At 38.3% G+C, this 19307-nt stretch overlaps 2 protein-coding genes across 3 annotated transcripts; one reads left to right on the forward strand and one right to left on the reverse strand.

Moving 5' to 3' along the window:
• Nucleotides 1–1669: 1669 nt before the first annotated feature.
• On the reverse strand, nt 1670–13225 carry atg9b (autophagy related 9B). Of its 2 annotated transcripts, XM_039816562.1 has the most exons (14): nt 12490–13225; nt 12315–12358; nt 11351–11415; nt 9802–9972; nt 7790–7931; nt 6859–7607; nt 6357–6510; nt 5955–6134; nt 5550–5795; nt 4964–5202; nt 4750–4837; nt 4184–4268; nt 3312–3484; nt 1670–2020 (listed from the first exon to the last, which is right to left on the reverse strand). In XM_039816562.1, the coding sequence occupies exons 1-13, from the start codon at nt 12596–12598 to the stop codon at nt 3330–3332; spliced, it is 2427 nt and encodes an 808-aa protein (XP_039672496.1). In that variant the 5' UTR covers nt 12599–13225; the 3' UTR covers nt 1670–2020; nt 3312–3329. The 2 variants fall into 2 exon arrangements, with proteins under 2 accessions (XP_039672496.1, XP_039672495.1); XM_039816561.1 differs by lacking the exon at nt 1670–2020 and having other exon boundaries at nt 3027–3484.
• Nucleotides 13226–13437: 212 nt separating this feature from the next.
• On the forward strand, nt 13438–18787 carry abcb8 (ATP-binding cassette, sub-family B (MDR/TAP), member 8). Its single transcript, XM_039816563.1, has 16 exons — nt 13438–13653; nt 14054–14384; nt 14489–14644; nt 15467–15561; nt 15727–15832; nt 15924–16085; nt 16362–16447; nt 16543–16640; nt 16736–16841; nt 16958–16991; nt 17129–17265; nt 17361–17455; nt 17542–17675; nt 17802–17949; nt 18029–18279; nt 18521–18787. The coding sequence occupies exons 1-16, from the start codon at nt 13550–13552 to the stop codon at nt 18602–18604; spliced, it is 2127 nt and encodes a 708-aa protein (XP_039672497.1). The 5' UTR covers nt 13438–13549; the 3' UTR covers nt 18605–18787.
• Nucleotides 18788–19307: the final 520 nt, after the last annotated feature.

Genomic DNA, 19307 nt, shown 5'->3' on the forward strand with positions numbered 1-19307 from the left:
TCACATTGTAATTTCACAAGCTGACAATGCAAACTAGCAACAGCAATATACAACAAATAAAATGAAAATTTAAATAGATTTTTATTTCAAATAAACATTGCATAATCAGCCACACTTGTGATTAAATACACTCAAAATAAGATGTATTTGCTTCTCTACTCACTCACAGAAAAACAACACAAGTATTGTAAAGCTGTGCGGAAAACAAGTTATTTTGGCATGTTTCATTTTTCAGCTAGTGTGTTTCTTAATTTACAGAAAAAAAAAAACAGGAAAAACCTATGTAACAAAAAAAAACATTTCAGGATGAAAACTTAGCACCTTGTTCCAGTCGCTGTGATTATTAGACTGGTGTATAGTGGATAAGAAACCATAGTAAGATGAGAAGGTTGGCCGCGATGACACCGGCCATTACAAGGCACACTCCTGCTTCTTTAGGATATTGAGGACAGTATAAATGTATACACCATGATAAGAAGCGTGCTGTCGGATGCAACAGGCTGACCCAAGATCTCAAAATCAGTTTACAACTCATCTTACGAGCCACATCCACAACTTCACTACATGCTTGATGCTATACACAATGACTTGCCAAAAGAATACTGTACATAGTATGTGCTGCTAAAACTGTGTAAGTAAATCCAACAGTTTACATGAAATGGCTTCTAAAAAGAGCAATTACTAAACCTTAATACTAAGGCACTGCTTCAAATAAAATAAGAAACATAACAGTGAGGTGTAAATGTGGAGATCGTCAAAGGAAATCAACTCCGTGCACAAAGCTGAGCTCCAGTGTCTCTACAACTTAAACTCACTGCACAAACGGACAGTGACCACAATACCCATGTAAGCATATTTAACAGTGTGACAGAGACACACACACCATTCTCTACAGGGCGGACTTTTACTGACCAGAGGTAAGAATGACCTTATGTGATTGACCACAGTGTTTCCAGGTGGGTCTACTGTAGACAACGACGATACAATACTTGCCGATGCTTTGCTTATACTGTCTATACAAACAACAAGAATAGGTCATTCCGGATGGAGACTCACTCAGTGTCCCTTTTGAGATCTGCACTTCCTTAAATGTAACTGATACAAGTACTGTATATATACACACACACACACACACACACACCATATATACACATACACGTTTAAAAAAAAAAAAAAGTTTATTTTCTGTCAGTGCAAAATTCGAGGTTCATGTTAGCATGCTGTCAAAACTCATTCCTTCCACAGACACACTCACAAGGAAAGTGTAATTTATAGTTTCTGAACACGCAAGAGGGCAAAGACACATTTGTACCATCTGAAGTCTTAACAGTTGTGGAGGATGACATCTATATTACTATGATCTATGAAGAATGCAATTAAAAATGGGTAAAAATATATTTTTGCGCACTGCATTAACAAGCAGATTTAGTCCAAGTATATTTTAAGTGTAAATCACATTCAAAATCATGCAGCTGACCATGTTATCTTAGCATAAACAAAACCTTTATCAGAATTTCAAAATAAATGTATCTTTTTTTTTTTTTTTTTTACTATCTTTGTGGGGGGGACATGCCATTTCTTTCAACAACAAGATCTTGTGAAAGTAAATTATTTTACAAAATCTAAATATTGTTGTTTCAAATAAATATTACACATATACTGTAGCTGGGGGGGGGGGGACAGGTAATAAATAAACCTAAAGCTAAAACATGATGCTGACCGAAAAGGCTTTTTTCTCCTCATGGTCTTACTTTGAAAAGTAGAAAGCCAAAAATGAGAGGAACTGCTGTCCTAAAATCTCCAAACCTAAAGCTGTGGACGCAACAGCGCACACTCTGAAATCAGCCCTTATGATGCAGTTCCATTTTTTACGTGAGCATTTTGGAAAAAGGACGCAAACAAAATGCTAATATGCACAACAAAGATTTGTAAAAGCAATACCACCCTGTTTTGTTCTGAAAAAAATAAATAAAGGATTCCTCCCCACGATTTCAGGACATCAATGCTTGACCTAAAACATCTGCTGGGCAGGAAATAAGAACAGAACATGATCCATTTACGCCTGCCATTAAAATCTAAATGCAGTTAAAAGATGCATCTGCACACTTCAAAAGAACCCCGTATGTACTGTACTATATACTGTATATTTACACAAGAGTAATTACATTGCAGAGGTATTGATTGGAGTATTACTTTTTCTTCATCACCACTGAGGTAATATGGAAAACTAGTATTTAAATGCATGTTTTTTTATATGGGTGTTAAGGCATAAAGCTGACTTTGTGTACAGCTTAAATAGATCTTATATCTGCATTAGGATTTTGATGCCAAGTGTATTTGGGGCCCATGATTTAAGTATGTTTTTGAGGAACAGTGTCCTTAGCTGTGAAAATATTAATACTGAACAAAATCTGTATTTAGGACCACTAAACACAGACAGCAGCATCAAAGCATGTGTATGTCTGGTTTAAAGAGATGTTTTTGCAGGTACACATGGTGTTTTAGTAGTATGACTCCTGTACGGTCCGCTCTTTTTCTTTATATAAATACTTGGTATCTTTTTCAAGAATTAGCTCTGGTATTAAAAATGTGGATTTTTAAAGGATAAGTAAGATGCAAAAAGAGTATTTACAAATCACCAGGGTCAAACAGCACAACCTGAAATATTGAATTATCTTTTTCAGGTGATCAAAATTGTTCAGGCAGCTACGATACAGTTTGCAGTCTCTGTTGCACAGATCATCACTGTGAGAAACTTCAATTAGACTCACGCTGTAAATCTTTGTGATGCACAAATACTTGAAGTGTGCAAACACACAGACTCAGCAGAAGTCGTGATAAGCCTTTTGTACTCCTTTTCACACACGGATCCTATGAATACACTATATTGCCTCTCTGTCACTTTACACGCAGTTTGTCTGTACAAGTTTATGAGGAAATCAAGATGGATCGGACGGAAGACATATGGTTTCCCTGATGCCATAGTCTGCCTGATATGACAGGAAGAGGCGTCGAGGTGCAAAGACAGTGGTTATTCAACGAGCCCCTCCTACAACAAACGCTTAATGATGTTTTAAAAGGTCCATGCTAAATTCTCCATGAAAATCATCTAAGGCCACAATGTTCATAGAAGAAAGTAAAATGTAAACACTATAAAAAATAAAAAAGAGAGGAGAAATTATCATGGCGATGTATCCCTAATAGGATAAAAGGCCATTGTTGTTGGGTTCGACAAACACACAGGATACAGAACCACAAAGCATAGATCGTAGACATGTGTCATATTACAGAGTTTAAAAGAGAGCATATACCTTATGACCTAAGGCACTTCAACAACTACTCCCAGTGCCCTGTTTTGGAGTAGATCCACTGTTAATCTCCTGATCATCTTCATTCTCCTCTTCTTCCTTCTCTTGCCAGCCACCAAAGTGGACAGTGGTGGGCATTGAAATGCTGGAGCCAAGGCCACTATGTGCCTGGAAATCTGATAAGAGTATTGATACAAAAGTCTTTATTAGTTTTTTGTAAGCTTTAAAGCTTTTAAAGGCAGGTCACCTGGCCAATTTACATACCGCTCAATGCCTGTGTATAAACCCTTAATATATTTAGTTATGCATCAATAATCATTAAAAATTATTATACCAGTTTTTTAGTAAATTTACTACAAATCATATACTTTACTTTTTTTATATTGTGTTTTTTTACCCTCTCTGGCAGCCATTGGTCTCCATTCATTTTAATATAGTTGGAAAATAAACTTGAATAGACTTGAAAATAAGTAGTAATCAGCGTCATATTTGAAGTTATGTTACCGTTGCTTGCCAAGTTGTCGGTGCAGGTTTGGTTTCTGTACTATATATAACGTATGTTTGACAAATATTAAAGCAGACATAATTGCTTCTAATATCTATTCTAATTTAATCTAATGTCATTTAAGGCTCTGCCCAATTTGTAGTTGTTCTAACTGGAGTGTGTAATTAAGTGCTGCAAATTTAGGTCATGACCATGATTTCAGCACTACAAACAATCTTTTTTTACATTACCCAGAGTCAATAGATTTAACGTTAATATCTATATATTTTAACTCAAACAGAACTGCACACTGATAGTAACTTGTCATTTGCTGTTCAGCTGTAGTGCTATATATTTTGCAAGGCTATTGAAAAACAAGATTTTCATTTACCAGTGTTTGTGTGTAGATCTCTCATTGGCACTGGGTTCTGCCACTGCCCCGAAGTCCTCTGTGGGTGGGAGCTCTGCTGGTGGAGCTGGAGGGACAAGCAGTTGTCAAAGTACAGCATAACTGAGCTCTAGACTAGTGTTCTACAAATGATACTGAAAAGTGTTACTCCACCTGAAATCTATGTTTTAGTATCAAATATACAACACCTTGAAAGAGGATGTTTTTAACCATAAAAACTGGTCACCATTGGAATCCTTTCTACCTGACATGAATTCAAGCTGATCAAAAGATATGTCTTAGGGAGTATCACTTTAAACTCCAGGCACACAATAGAGAAAGATGATAGAGAGATATATATATATATATATATATATATATATATATATATATATATATATATATATATATATATATATATATATATATATATATATATATATATATATATACACATATATATACACACATACATACATATACATATACACACACACACACACACACACACACACACACACACACACACACACACACACAGTATATTAATGTCAACTGTAGGGAATTACCTCATGCATGTAGATGGCATGGAGACTCATCTCTGCTGAGGCAAACTCTGAGTGCAGTGTATTGCTCCGGATGTCACTGTTAGACATACTGAAAAAGAAACATGTTAACCAAAGCTGATAACAAGCATTTGCATTTATTTTTCAATTTCACCAAACACTATTCTAGCCACAGTATGTAAACAATGCAGTAGAAAATGTTAGGTGTGATAAGTACCTGTCAATGACGGTGCGATCACTGCGGTACATGGTGCTCTCGGGGGGGACGGATGAGCGCAGGAGGCCATGTGAGCGTCCACGGCTGGTATGTGCGAGCTGGGAGGTGGAGAAAGAGGCCAGGACACTGGCAGCGGCAGAAGCAGCGGTGCTCGGTGGGATGAAGCGATGGTCTCGCCCTTGTAATCCAGATGCAGTTAGATTGGAGTGAGCCAGGACACCGGCCAAAAGATTATCAGGCTGAAAACAACAACAAAGGTCAATACAGAGCCACTTAGTGAATAAGATTACATTGCAATAGAAAAATTGACATAATTATCTTGAGGGAAAATGCGTAGTAGTTTATGGATCAAATGTTTATGCAGAGAAATCTATAAAATCAATCTATAGAAATGTATTTAAATATTCTGTGGTAATGAATATGTATTGTTAACATTTAGGCTGTTGCTAAAATGTATTTATGTTTCTTACATTAGCTGTCTGTCTACATGCATCTTTCAATATTTAAAAACAATGCAATATGGTTAGGATGACTAATATCTTTAGTTAATGTGTGGTACGTGTTATTTGTGTGATCCCTTTCTTACCACAGTGCCAGACTCATTGGACTGCAGCGAGGTGCAGAAAGGAGCTTCAGAGAGTAGCAGCTGGGTGGAGGGGCCACCCTGTGCATCATGCTGCACTTTGTCCTTCAGATGGCTGATGAACACTGAGCTCTCCTGAGGTGGCTGCCAGCGTGGGTTCTTAATGGTGAAATGCATAAGAGACAACTCTGTCTTGCCATTTTCAGCTTGTTGGTATATGGAGGCCTCCGTCTGGCCCTCTGACAGCCACTGCAAAAACATTCACAGATATACATCAATTCAAGCAACAACATCCCAACATTAAAATAAATATTCACTTTTCTCATTGAGAGTCATACATCTCCAGTTTGAGAAAAGCTAATGAACTGACATATCCTATGTAACATAACAAATTAGAACAAATCTTACTGTTGGGTTTCCATGGCGTCTGATGTCCATCTGCGCAAAGGAACAGATGTCTCCAACTCCAACAACCTCCACAGTGAAGTTCCTGAAGAAGTCAATGATCTCTAGAGACTTATTCCGCAGGTGGAAGATGAGAATGAAGGGTGTGACAATAGGACTGAGCAACTCCTCCAAAATGAACACCTGATTTGGAGAAACCACTGATTATACATAGTCAAATTTTAAATATCTTCATATTCTACACGCATAAATAAATCCAATGAGTGTACTAATAGACTGAAAAAGTCTCCTTGTCGACTAGGTGCCACATTAAAAATGTCACCAATCACAACGAAAACTCATCCATAACTTTAGTTTAGACTGTGACTAATGCATTCTTATCCACTGATTTTCTTCATTCCTTACTGCTTTGTACTGGAACAGCTGCGCCACCTCGTCTCGGGTCTCACTCTTGTTAGCATTGCCCCTCCAGTGGTCTGGCATGTAGTGAATGTGTGCCAGCATGCACTGCAGCAGCTGTTCTGGACACCACACCATATGCTCATCTGGGATGAAGGACCTGGTGTAGGACAGGTACAAATAATGTACATTTTTTCAGCAGTAGCACTATAAATTAGGAAAACAAGTAGCAGGTAGTTTGATTTTTGACTGAAAATCTCTTACTGATTAAGGGGACAAGGATGTCCTTAAAATATGTATGATATTCATGACTTCTAGTTTCCTTTACAATTAATTATTATTAATTAAGAAAAAATTGTAATCTATTGTAGTATACAGTTGTCTGTATATAATGATATAAACAGTAAGAGTAACAATTACAAAGTACAGACAGATTCCTTAATATGAACACCTGCTGACAGTGATCCTGGAACGGCTACAGGAAAATAACCTGGCACTGAAAACTCACCTGGCGATAGTAATAACCACTCCCAGCACAGTGATGGCAGTCAGAATGTGCTGCACTGTCAGAACATCCTCATCATAGACTGTCAGCGCAATGAGCACAGCCAAAATTGAGCCTGAGAAGAAGGCAAGGTTCTTAGCCAGCACAGTCAGCACTGGTGATGTAAAGGAGTTCATGTATTTGGAAGTGGGTTTGTAGCCACGGCCTAAACGTCCATGCAGCTCATGGTCCAGCTCATTGAAGTGTCGCAGGTATAAGCGACCATACAGGGACCAGCGCCGTGCGCCCAGGCTTCCAGGTTCTCTGCGAATGACTTCTGTATAGCTAAAGAAAGCGTAGAGCACCTGCCACACCAGGATGAAGGGACATAGCAGTAAATTGGCCAAACCCATCAGCAGGATGACTCTACTAAGCTGCTGTGCGAGCTCTAGGCGGTTTCCATTCCGCTTGTACTTGGGGTGAAGGTTCCACTTATTCTGAAACAGGGAGCCAGGACCCCAGAAGAGAATAAGCTCAAAGTTGTACTTGAGGCCCTGCGTGAGGAACACCACATTGCCCAGCAGGGGGAGCTGCAGCTGCACTGGCAGCAGTGATTTGTTTATCATGGCCACCATGTAGTTCTTGAATCGAAGGATGCGGTGATAGATGTCAAGTTCTGTCAGCTCTTTCTTGTGTATGCACATTTGCTGTTCTCGTTGCAGGCTGATGAGCCGGTCCTGGACTTCCTGCCATGTGAAGTTGCAAAGTTCATCCTGAAACAAGGAGGCAAGGAGCACAAAGTAAGCTGACTAATACTACAGAGACAATGCATGACAACATGACTCATCATTTTAGGCATGGTTATCTTCATGGTTTTATAAGCATAAGACATTTGTCCCAAGATTGATTACCTGCTGTAGCATGTAATGATAAGGTATTCAGGTGTAGCACTTACCATTCGGATCTTCAGTGCTTTGATGTAGAACTGCCTGATCTCCCAGTAGCTCAGAACATTGCAAAATACTTTAACAAGTCGATAAATCCAGAAGATGGCTGCCATGATGAGAAGGAATATAATCCAACTGTTCTCCTGAATCCTGATTAGAAACAAAAGCCCTTTTCAGACATGGCTGGCTTAATATATATATCTTTTAAAGTAATCGATTTTTGTGATTCAGATATTGGTGACAATGTAAATGTTAGTTACAGCTGTGCTCTAAACATGTCAGGACATTTACAGAAAGATAGCCAACAAAAAAAAAAAACAGTCTAAAAATATCCTATAAGTGGTGAGGCGGCAGGCTAATTTGAAATCTGGGAATCAGAATAGCGTCTACAGTGGGTACTCAGAGGCACACATAGGACACCTCCTCTCCTCTTAGGACATTGCAAATTGACCCTTTATTCTGCATTTAACTTATAACATAATGAACAGATGAGAAAATAAGCAACTGTTGCTCAACTGTTGTAGGTTACTTATAATGTATCAAACTCCTGTTTACAGGTTGTGGGAGCCGCAGCCTGCTTACTTCATTCTAAAATCAAGGAATGTTCTGTGTATTACATGTTAAAACACAGAGCACACTGGGAATTAGTTTATATTAGTGCAATTGTATCTTTTTCACATCTTGTCTCTATCATTTTATATCAGTTAACTTTCAGATATAATAAACAAAAAATCTGAATATTGTCTGGACATGCATCGGACTTTAAAATGGAAATTAGAGAAGTTATGAGGATATGAGGAGGACAGAGAGGTTCCAAACTGTGGAACACGCTGTTCCCAAATTAGATCTCCAAGCGGTTTTATGTTATGACTTTGATATTGAGTCACAGTCAAATTCAGGAACAAATTAATGAGAGGCCCATTAGACAAGCAGAGACAAGGCTATATTTTGGAGAAAAAAAATATGACAACAAAGCGTGTGTGAGGTGTTACATGGTTGTCAGCTTGCTGGCCCGGCCGAGTTGTTAGTGTCTTGGCTGTTGACAGTTTTACCTCACCAAAGCTATCAATTACATTGTCCTGTTCCGTAAAGCGAGTCTAAACACAGTACACAAATACCTTCCTCCATGTAACCATCGGTTGTAGGAATGTGGCAACTCGAAGCTACCAATCTTAGGTTCAAATAAACAACAAAACTGAGAAAGAAATATATTTCCTAGAAAGACACATCCCTATTTCTTCAAATCAACACCTTATGCGTTTTGATAGAACTGTTTTTAGAAACAAATCCAACCTTTAATCCTAGTTTGTAATCTGCTATTACCACTGGCATTAAGACCTTTTACCAACATGAATAACTTTTAATTCAGCAGATAATACACTATAAAAAAATATTTGGGTCACATTGTCATATTTTGGATGTGTGTTAAAGTTGCTTCTTTTGGGACAACAGTTTTAGAATGAAAACAAGCAATAAATACTCATGTGGGCTAATAACGGAGTAGTAGTGACATAACAAGACTGTTTCTTTGTAGATCATGTGCTGACAGTTAATAAAAGAGCTTAAAGAGGCAATGCCTATGACTATAATACAAGAGTGTTCTCATGGTTTTCTGGGATATATTAAGAAATCCACAAGGTACAGCTAAATAGGCTACTGTTCCATATTCCTTCCTTGTGAATGTCACTGTATCTTGCAGTCTAAAGCCACATCTGACACAAACCAATAACAAATTAAGTCAGAAAGTCTGATTACAAACGTATTAAGCAGGACAAATTAAATCCCTTTGAAGTCTTTAAAAGGGTAAAAGGCCTATAATAATATCCAAGACCATGTCTGCTTGAGAACAAAGCCTCTAATCAAACTGGCTGGAATGAGAGCACAGGCACATCCCTTTATGTGACTGTTTGAGACCTTTTCGATTAATTGTCCTTGACTTTTCCACTCATTTTGACCCGAAGGGAAAAAATACATTTTCACACTTTAAAGTTCTCCATGATACTGTATTAAACATGATTACCTCTGAGTACACTGCTGACTAGGCAGGATGGCATCTGGAAGAGTGACCTTGTTCCTGTCCAAGGGGTTATGGCCCGGCCCAGTGTGGTTGACCGCTCGATTGGCAAACAGGATGTCATACTCCACACAGTTGACAAGGAACGTCGTGAACGTGACAACAAACAACAACTGACTGTTAGGATGAGATGAAAAAAAAAGACATGAGGCATCATGCTTAATGACAACAAACAACAAAACTAGAGATGGCCCGATACCGATACCTGAACTTGCGTATTGGCCGATACCGAGTACCGATCCGATACCAGTGTGTCATATATTTTATTATTATTTTTAACAACTGTATACTACTATCCCTGTATGGATGTGATATGATTTCTATTGTTGTCTGTCTAGCTCAGGTTAAACTCTTTGTAAAACATGAACAAACAATGAATGCCACAGAACTTTCTTTTATTTATTATTGACGGTCAGTTATAACGGAAAAAGAACATAAATAAACTACTTTAACGTAGATTTTCTTTAGGGCTTTATTACGTGGTATCGGATCGGTGCATAAACTCCAGTACTTATCGGACCATCTCTAAACAAAACCCAAAGTAATAACAATGACAAAGAGAGATTAATATTGGCATACAGTATTGAGTTAAGTGACTATATTTAATTTCTAACCATCAAGCCACAGACAGTGCACTCTACTGAGAAGTGATTAATGTTTTGAGCTATTATGTGGACAGATTTCACTATATGAACTATTTGTAGACACTTGCTACTATACTATGGACACTATATGAAATAAATACAGACCTGTGACCTTAACTAAATTCTATACCTAGCTACTCAGCAGCTCAAGCAGTTCAAATAAGGGTAACATTACCTACAGCTAACACTAGCTTGCTAACTTGGTAGTCTGACATACAACCATAGAAATATTACATGATATTCTATGTGAACAACACTTGTGTAACCCTACACTACCATGGTAACATAAAAACATACTGGGTAGAGGTTAAGATAAAGTACACAAATCTTCGACAGATTTTCTCCAGCTAATGGTTTAAGGAGCCCCATATTAATAAACTGTGGTCACAATTTGAAAACTCACCAGGACCCAATAATAGAGAAGGCCAACTGGTAGCAGCAAAAACTTATCTCAGGCAGGAATGGAAAATAAAAAAATATGCTGCACTGACACATGGCCTGTGTTGTGATTAAGGCTACAACATGAACAAATCTTAAATAAAATAAGTAATACCAGGAGAAATGCTGCAAAAAACATTTAGTGTTTGGAGTAGGACAAATATTTCACATGAGCTTCTAAGTACAGCTGCTGTTGAAGTCATCTGGCTGAACATGCTGAAGCCTGAGGCATACTTAACTGTCATAACAACTTGAAAAACGACCAGTGACATAAACTAGGCCCAAGTCTTACTGACAACAAGCATCCTGTTGGAACTGCAAACTCAGCCTAATGCTTTTAATTACACACATATCATATCTCATAACATATTCTAGGCATCTGAACTCTGAATTCTGTACTACTTAATACTTACACAAGTTCAAAGAACTCTGACATCATCATACAAGCGAAGCCATTCTTTTGATGGAAATGATAGATGTAGACAGGCTGGTTAAGGAAAATCTCAAATAGCATTATCTATTGAAAATTAACAAAGCCACATACTTGTTCGGTCACTCAAAATACCTTGACTAAGCACAGATAATCTTCTGGACAACATGAGGTATCACATATACAGTACAGGCCAAAAGTTTGGACACACCTTTTCATTCAATGTGTTTCTTTATTTTCATGACTATTTACATTGTAGATTCTCACTGAAGGCATCAAAACTATGAATGAACACATATGGAATTATGTACTTAACAAAAAAGTGTGAAATAACTGAAAACATGTCTTATATTTTGAGCTTCATTGCCAAAGTAGCCACCCTTTGCTTTTTTGATAACTCTGCAAACCCTTGGTGTTCTCTCAATGAGCTTCATGAGGTAGTCACCTGAAATGGTTATCACTTCACAGGTGTGCTTTGTCAGGGTTAATTAGTGGAATCTTTTCCCTTATTAATAAAAAAGCAAAGGGTGGCTACTTTGAAGAATCTAAAATATAAGACATGTTTTCAGTTATTTCACACTTTTTTGTTAAGTACATAATTCCATATGTGTTCATTCATAGTTTTGATGCCTTCAGTGAGAATCTACAATGTAAATAGTCATGAAAATAAAAAGGAAACGCATTGAATGAGAAGGTGTGTCCAAACTTTTGGCCTGTACTGTATATTAATCATCAAACTCAAGCCTCCCTAGAAATGTCCCTTTCCCATTGATCCCTGCAATAACATGTATATAAAAAAGGGAAACATTTTCAATTCAACACATTATAAATATGACTACTGACAAACATCTTAAGTATTTGTGTCAGACATAAGGGCAGTGACATATGCACTGAAAGTACAGTTTGAGACACCTGCTATTTAAATGTACTGTAATTTAAAAGGATATCCTTTTGAAGAAGTTATCCAGGTTCTTGATATGGTGCCATGAGTCTGTAACATAAATGAAAGCATTATATAAATCTTGTTTTTTTATATAACCAACATATTTATTAGGTACTCAATGTGCAGTTAGTCAATTATATTAAAGATAATTCATACTTCAGTCGTAATTACATGTTTACCTTTCAGGCCTTCAGGCACATGCACCAGTAAATCCTCCTCCCCTGGTGGTGAGTCCTCCTCAAAGTCCTCAATTCTCTGATACTGCTGGTAAGCTTCAAAGTTGGCCATTGTGCTTCACATTCTTAAGGTCACCCCCAACTGACGAGCTACTTGTAGTAAACACTGTATAACACGAATGCAGTCTCGTAACCTCAGCTACATTCTGTAGCTAGATACTCAGCAAGTCAAGCAATTTCAAGCAAGTTCAAATAATGCTAACGTTAGCTACAGCTAACATTAGCTTGCTAACTTGCTAGTCTGACGGACAACGCTCATGTAACCCTACACTACCATGGTAACATGAAAAATACTGGGTGGCAGTTAAGAGTTAACTACACAAATCTTCGGCAGATTAACTAAACAATGTTAGTTAACGTCGTTTAAGATTACAACCTAACTTAACTGTCTGATGGCTGGTTAGCCTGTGAATGATTCAGCCACTCATGCAGTCCCGGGGTGAAACGGTTTGTTTTGTTCCCCGGCTTGGTCTGTCCATCTGCTGACGGTGGATCCTTTTCGTCTTTGCTTAAAGTCCAATCTTGATCAGAGCTGGTTTTATACACGCGGGTATGTTTTAATCACGAATCGTTGGTCTTCAGTCTGTTGCGAGGTCTACTAGCTAGTTGGTTTCCAAAAATACACCATCCAGTGTGTATCCACTGTTTTTGTCTTTCACAAATAAATGTCAACAAAACGTCATTGACATCACTTCCGTTTAAACCGCCGTCATTTCCGGGTATGAATTGTAGTTTTCTCGCGTTTTTTCACAAATAAAGTCTACTTTTGTCGTGTATCTGTTTACCAATGTTGCACAAATGGTTAAACATCCGTCAGTATGTAACCTGCAGCTCACGTTGTCACAAACTAATATTCACAATAAAAATGAATTCCTCTGTAGCCGCAGAAATGCACTCTGGGTCACTGTCAACATGGCAGCCTGCATGGTGCCTGTGGATTACCGTAGAGCTTAACGAGTAGTTTAACCTAATGTTCTTGTTATCACTGAAATAAGCATAGAACATGTTTCAGTTACTCTGCTGTAGAGCAAGCGTCACTGCTCCGGTGCGGTCATTGTCGTTACACCCGCGATGCAATAAAACAGCAGACATATGGAAACTTTCACGGTAGGGTAATGTGGTAACTAACGTTAGTGTAGCTATAATGACAGCCGACCGGTAACGTTAGCTCCTAGCTATATATGTTAGTCAGTCAAAACTGAAAAGCTTGGCCTACTTTGATTTTTAGAGACCGCTTCACATAGCTGGTTTTCTCTATTGTTCGGATTGTACGTGTATTTAAATTTGTAATCATAAACAGGCGATTAATCGATCGACAGAAAATTTAAAAATAATTGTCATGCTTAAGTTGAAATAAAAAAAAGTATAATCAAATGCCCTTCACATTCAGAAAAAAACTTTACTGTCTGTCATTATAGAAAATCGCCCATGTAGAGTAAAAAGAGTATAACTCCTAATGTAATAACTCCTAATGCCTAAAATTCTTAATATTATTTTTCATATCCAGGTGGTACACATCTCCACGTTCTCTAGCATACAGCTCCTCACAGCAGCCTGGAAATGCCGTCAGTCGTATTTGGAGCCTCACTCAGAGAGCTGTCCGCCACTCCACAACCCGAACGTCCAAACCAAAAGGATTGGCCCTGAAGTTCATCCTGGGACCAGCAGTACTCACTGTCTCTGCACGGCTGTTCTGCCATGCAGCTCACTGCGAGGCAGATGTGAATAACAACACCCTGGTGGAACTTGTAGCCAAAAACCCTGTCCCTGAGTTCAAATGGCATATCCTGTGGGAATTTGTCAAACCTCAGCTGTTTGCTCTTATTGGTGCTGTTGTGGTAAGCTTGAATCACTTCTCTTAAATGTAATGTCCGTGTTTCTAAAATAAAATTTGATTAACATAGTGACCTGCCATAACTAAATTGATTATTTTTCTTCTTAGCTTGCTTTTGGTGCAGCTATATTGAATATCCAAATCCCCTTGATTCTTGGGGATCTGGTGAATGTTGTGGCACGTTACCTGAGAGAACAGACTGGGAATTATTTTCATGAGATGAGAGGTCCTGCACTGAAACTACTTGGACTGTATGGCATCCAAGTAAGTACACAAGAAATGCTCTAGGCAGTTGCACAACTTAATATGCCAGTCCTTCGACAAAAGTCAAGTACTATACGGTATGTCTATGATGGATTAAGTATGGTAGCAGCACACGGCAGTGTCTTATAATAATGATTAAGTTGCAGTAAACGTGCAGCATTATTTTTCTGCCGTTGTTTACCTGCTTTCAAATGGAGATATACTTCTGATATAACAATAATGTCCTGGTCAGCTGTTTTATTTCCACAAGGAGTCTTAATTGTACCTTTTAAACTTTGCAGTTGTAGTATAGGGGATAATAGCTGGACATTTATTTCTCTGTTAATTAACGGAATATAAATCCAGGGGGCAGATGCAATAAAAGCAACACCTGGACAATATACAGTAATGAAATCCAATCCAACAGCTCTGAGATAAGTACCACCTTCATAAAGCTTGTTTGACTATTTTTATTGAAACTATGTCAGAGAAAGGTTGTTCAACTCTATGATACCATTACATTTGAGGCTGTAGTTGGCGTGTTGTTGTATTGGATTACATTATAAAGTGTAACTGTGGGTAACACATTTTTGTTTAGTCATTCTACCCATTTAGTTATGGCTTGCAGATCACATTGTTTGACAAAGTTATTTTTTCTTAGAGCTATGATGCTTATTACCCTAACCTAGCATGTTCTGTTCCTCACTTTCATTCTGAAAAAAATGTGCATGAAAATATGAAACAGTTATTTATTTTATAATAAATTTATTATATAATAAATGTCACAGCAATTTTTTGGAAAATGGTTTGTTGCTCTGGTCATTAATCACCTGCTTTGTGCAGGGCCTGGTGACAAGTGGCTACATCATTCTGCTTTCAAGGGTGGGGGAGAGAGTGGCAGCAGACATGAGGAAGACCCTTTTTGCATCCTTACTGAGGTACATATTCCTCAATGTTAAAGCAAAAGAATGCATGAATACAGTAAAAGCAATGGTCCCCAGACAGGATGTCGTCATGTTTATGCTAATGGTCCTCTATTAAGGGTGGCTTACATCTGCAGTCAAGCGTTTTTAACATTGTCTGTGTTATTCTTGTTGTCTCAGGCAAGATGTGGCTTTCTTTGATGCCAATAAAACTGGGCAGCTGGTGAACCGTTTGACTGCTGACATTCAGGAATTCAAGTCATCCTTTAAATTAGTCATCTCTCAGGTATAAAATGATATATTTGTGTTGTGAAATAATAAGTAATATGCTATATAGGTTTCATTCCTAATTTGTTGCTGTTTTTGCATATTTGCAGGGTCTGCGGAGTATTACACAGACAGTTGGATGTTTCGTCTCTCTCTACATCATCTCCCCCAAACTCACAGGTTTGACGGTAGTTGTCCTCCCCTGTCTGGTGGGAGCAGGGGCTCTCTTTGGCTCATTCCTCCGCAAACTATCCCGTTTGGCTCAGGACCAGGTGATACCAAATGTAGTATTATTATCATTTTGCGCAGAATCTTTGTTAAGACTGCAGTTTCATTGCCATGTCACAAGGGGCTGCAATATCACAACAGCCAAAATTAAAAAAAATAAAAAAGCCGTAGATGTACAGTAAGCGAACATAACAGACCTTCTTTACGAAAGTGGGAGACATACTGTAGCTCCTCCTCTATTAACTAATATTAATATTACTAATATTAATTAATATAGATCTGATCTTAAGGTCTCATCTTAACTTTGTGTTTGATTTAAGGTGGCAAAGGCAACAGGCGTGGCAGATGAGGCCCTTGGCAATGTGCGGACAGTAAAAGCTTTTGCGATGGAGGAGCGGGAACTCCAGTAAGTGAAAGTATAATTTTTATATACTCATAGCCCTTGTAGAGGCACAGTATACTGTATGTCAGACATAACGTGTTTATGTCCCTTTCCCCCAGGTTATATGCATATGAAGTTGACAAATCATGTGAAATGAATGAAAATCTTGGTGTTGGAATTGCAGTTTTCCAAGGAATGTCAAACATTGCCCTGAACTGTGAGTGTATTTTAACTATGTTAACTGATAGATTGGTGCTGTTTCCCACAATATCCAGTATAGTCATGTTTTTGTGTTGTGTGCTGTTAATACAGGCATTGTCCTAGGAACTATTTTTGCTGGAGGGACTTTAATGTCTAGCAATGAAATGTCCCCTGGAGACCTCATGTCTTTCCTGGTTGCTTCTCAGACTGTTCAGAGGTAAAAGACACAACTTGCTATACAGTGATTGCTCTTTATTACCACTTACAATTAAATATATCAGTTTAAATGTAGCTAATGTTAGGATATAACGCCTGTATTCTCTTAATGCTCAGGTCATTGGCCAGTATCTCTATCCTTTTTGGACAGGTGAGAAAAAAAGATATACATGTATAATAGATCATGCATTATCTGAAAATGAAGCATTCTATTATGTGTGCATATGTAAACATCTGAAATATTATTGAGTGAGAAATCAAACTGTTAATCTCTAACATTTGCAACAGATGGTTAGAGGATTAAGCTCTGGGGCCCGGGTCTTTGAATACCTAGCTTTGGTGCCTACCATTCCTCTGTCTGGAGGAGGACGCATCCCATCCAATTCTCTGACAGGAAGAGTGGATTTTATGAACATTTCATTTAGGTTGGAACCTCATCCTAATTCAAGACAATTCTAGACATCAACTGAACATAAATATCAGAGGATCTATCTATTCATTTCTTTTTGTATATTTATAGCTATCCAACGAGACCTGGCCATCAGATCTTGACAAAGTTCAACTTAACGCTGCCACCTAGTAAAACTGTTGCCATTGTCGGAGAATCTGGAGGAGGTAATTTCCTAGTTAATGATTGCAAATGTGCAACATGTGAACAATGCAATGGTGATCTTAGAAATGATTAATTCAATACATTTTAGGAAAGTCCACTGTGGCATCCTTACTGGAGCGTTTCTACGACCCGACCAGCGGCGTAGTAATGCTAGACGGACTTGACATTCGAACACTTGATCTGTCCTGGCTCAGGGGACAAGTCATTGGATTCATCAATCAGGTAAAGATTGTACCCATTAATGCATCCCATTTTCTTTTAATAATAATTCAGTTAAATAAAACTATTGATTATGCACATTCATAGCAGTCCAGTTTCCGCTGTAACTTCCACCCTGTAACTTTGCAGGAGCCAGTTTTGTTCGGATCATCTATCATGGACAACATCCGCTTTGGGAAACCTGAGGCCACAGATGCTGAGGTCATTAACGCAGCCAAGCAAGCCAATGCTCACCTCTTCATTACAGGTTTCCCAGACGGCTATAACACTGTGGTTGGTATGTGCTCTCGTTTAGGCATTAACAAATATCAACATTTGTGTGCCATTTAAACTAAGCTCTAGATTTCTAAACCCAGGTGAGCGAGGTGCGACGTTATCAGGTGGCCAGAAACAGCGCATTGCCATCGCCCGTGCCTTGATCAAGAACCCCTGCATCCTGGTGCTGGATGAAGCCACCAGCGCCCTGGATGCAGAATCAGAGCGAGTGGTGCAGGAGGCTCTGGACAGGGCCACAAGTGGTCGCACTGTGCTTATCATCGCCCACCGGCTGAGCACCATTCAAGGAGCAGACCTCATCTGTGTCATGAGCAATGGCCGCATTGTAGAGGTGAGGTAGCAGAGTAATGGAGCAGAGAAGGTAGCAGAGAAATGGAGGTGCTCTTATCTCCTGTTAAACGTCTCGGCTAATTTATTGGACTACCTTGTGAGTTCTAAGAAGCACTGAAGAGAATTCACTCGATTCAATGTTCAGTAATACGTAAATATTGGGGCTTCCATCTCAATGTGCTGTGTGTGTAATATAAGTTTCAATTAAATCTGACAGCTAACAGCTTCCTCTTGTCTCTTAGGCTGGGACTCACATGGAACTGCTGAGCAAAGGAGGACTTTACTCTGATCTGATCCGCAGGCAAAGAGCTGAGGGGCAGAAATGAACACACCAAAACTTGTCTACTGTAGATCTACACTGAGTAATAAATAAAAATAAAAAAAGAAATTCATAGGAAAGGATTGCCTGAACTGATAAATTATGTAAAACATGTAATGTAAATCTACCAGCTCTCTGTCTAGCTTTATGACAAACTCTCATATTTATGTATGTGTTATTGTATAAGTGGACCAACTGGATCAGCCTCTGACGATTAACTACACTATTGTACAGTATCTAATTTAAATGGGATTTTATTAACACTGTTTTCTCTTATCCTGTATAGAATTATCAATTATATTGTGGAAGAAAAAAAATTAAACTTTATTGAGATTACACTGTATTTTCCCTTTTTTTCATGTTTTTTCACAAATACAGGATTGAAGAATCTACAAACAACCTAAATAATGAGCATTGCTTTGTGGATAGTGTCATTTCTTAAAGAGTGAAATATGTTGTGACAGCTGCTAGAAACAATGTAAACTATTTACAGCCACCTTTCAACAAGCTAAGTGTTTGATGCCCAGACGATTTTGAGTGTAGTATGACTTTAATGTCACTTTTTTGTGTGGCTTTTATTTTATCCATCCCTTGTCTGTACAGTATTTGCACTGAAACAAAGTTGCACGTGGGTAAATATTAGCAATTACTATTCATTAATTGTGTTATGTGCTAATTTGCCAAAGGGAACAGGTGTAAAGCTAAGAAAA

This window comes from Perca fluviatilis, chromosome 11 (genome assembly GCF_010015445.1).
Source record: "Perca fluviatilis chromosome 11, GENO_Pfluv_1.0, whole genome shotgun sequence".
Taxonomy (NCBI): domain Eukaryota; kingdom Metazoa; phylum Chordata; class Actinopteri; order Perciformes; family Percidae; genus Perca; species Perca fluviatilis.

Excerpts from the sequence above, each read along its gene's own strand:
- atg9b (XM_039816562.1), bottom strand. The coding sequence starts at position 12,598 with ATGGCCAACTTTGAAGCTTACCAGCAGTATCAGAGAATTGAGGACTTT. Across the intron at positions 12,359-12,489 it reads TGTGCCTGAAGGCCTGAAAG|ACTCATGGCACCATATCAAG; the intron begins GTAAACATGTAA and ends TTTATGTTACAG. Across the intron at positions 11,416-12,314 it reads TGGATAACTTCTTCAAAAGG|ATCTATCATTTCCATCAAAA; the intron begins ATATCCTTTTAA and ends CAGCCTGTCTAC.
- abcb8 (XM_039816563.1), top strand. The coding sequence starts at position 13,550 with ATGTTTCAGTTACTCTGCTGTAGAGCAAGCGTCACTGCTCCGGTGCGG. Across the intron at positions 17,676-17,801 it reads TCATTGGATTCATCAATCAG|GAGCCAGTTTTGTTCGGATC; the intron begins GTAAAGATTGTA and ends GTAACTTTGCAG. Across the intron at positions 17,950-18,028 it reads CGGCTATAACACTGTGGTTG|GTGAGCGAGGTGCGACGTTA; the intron begins GTATGTGCTCTC and ends TTCTAAACCCAG.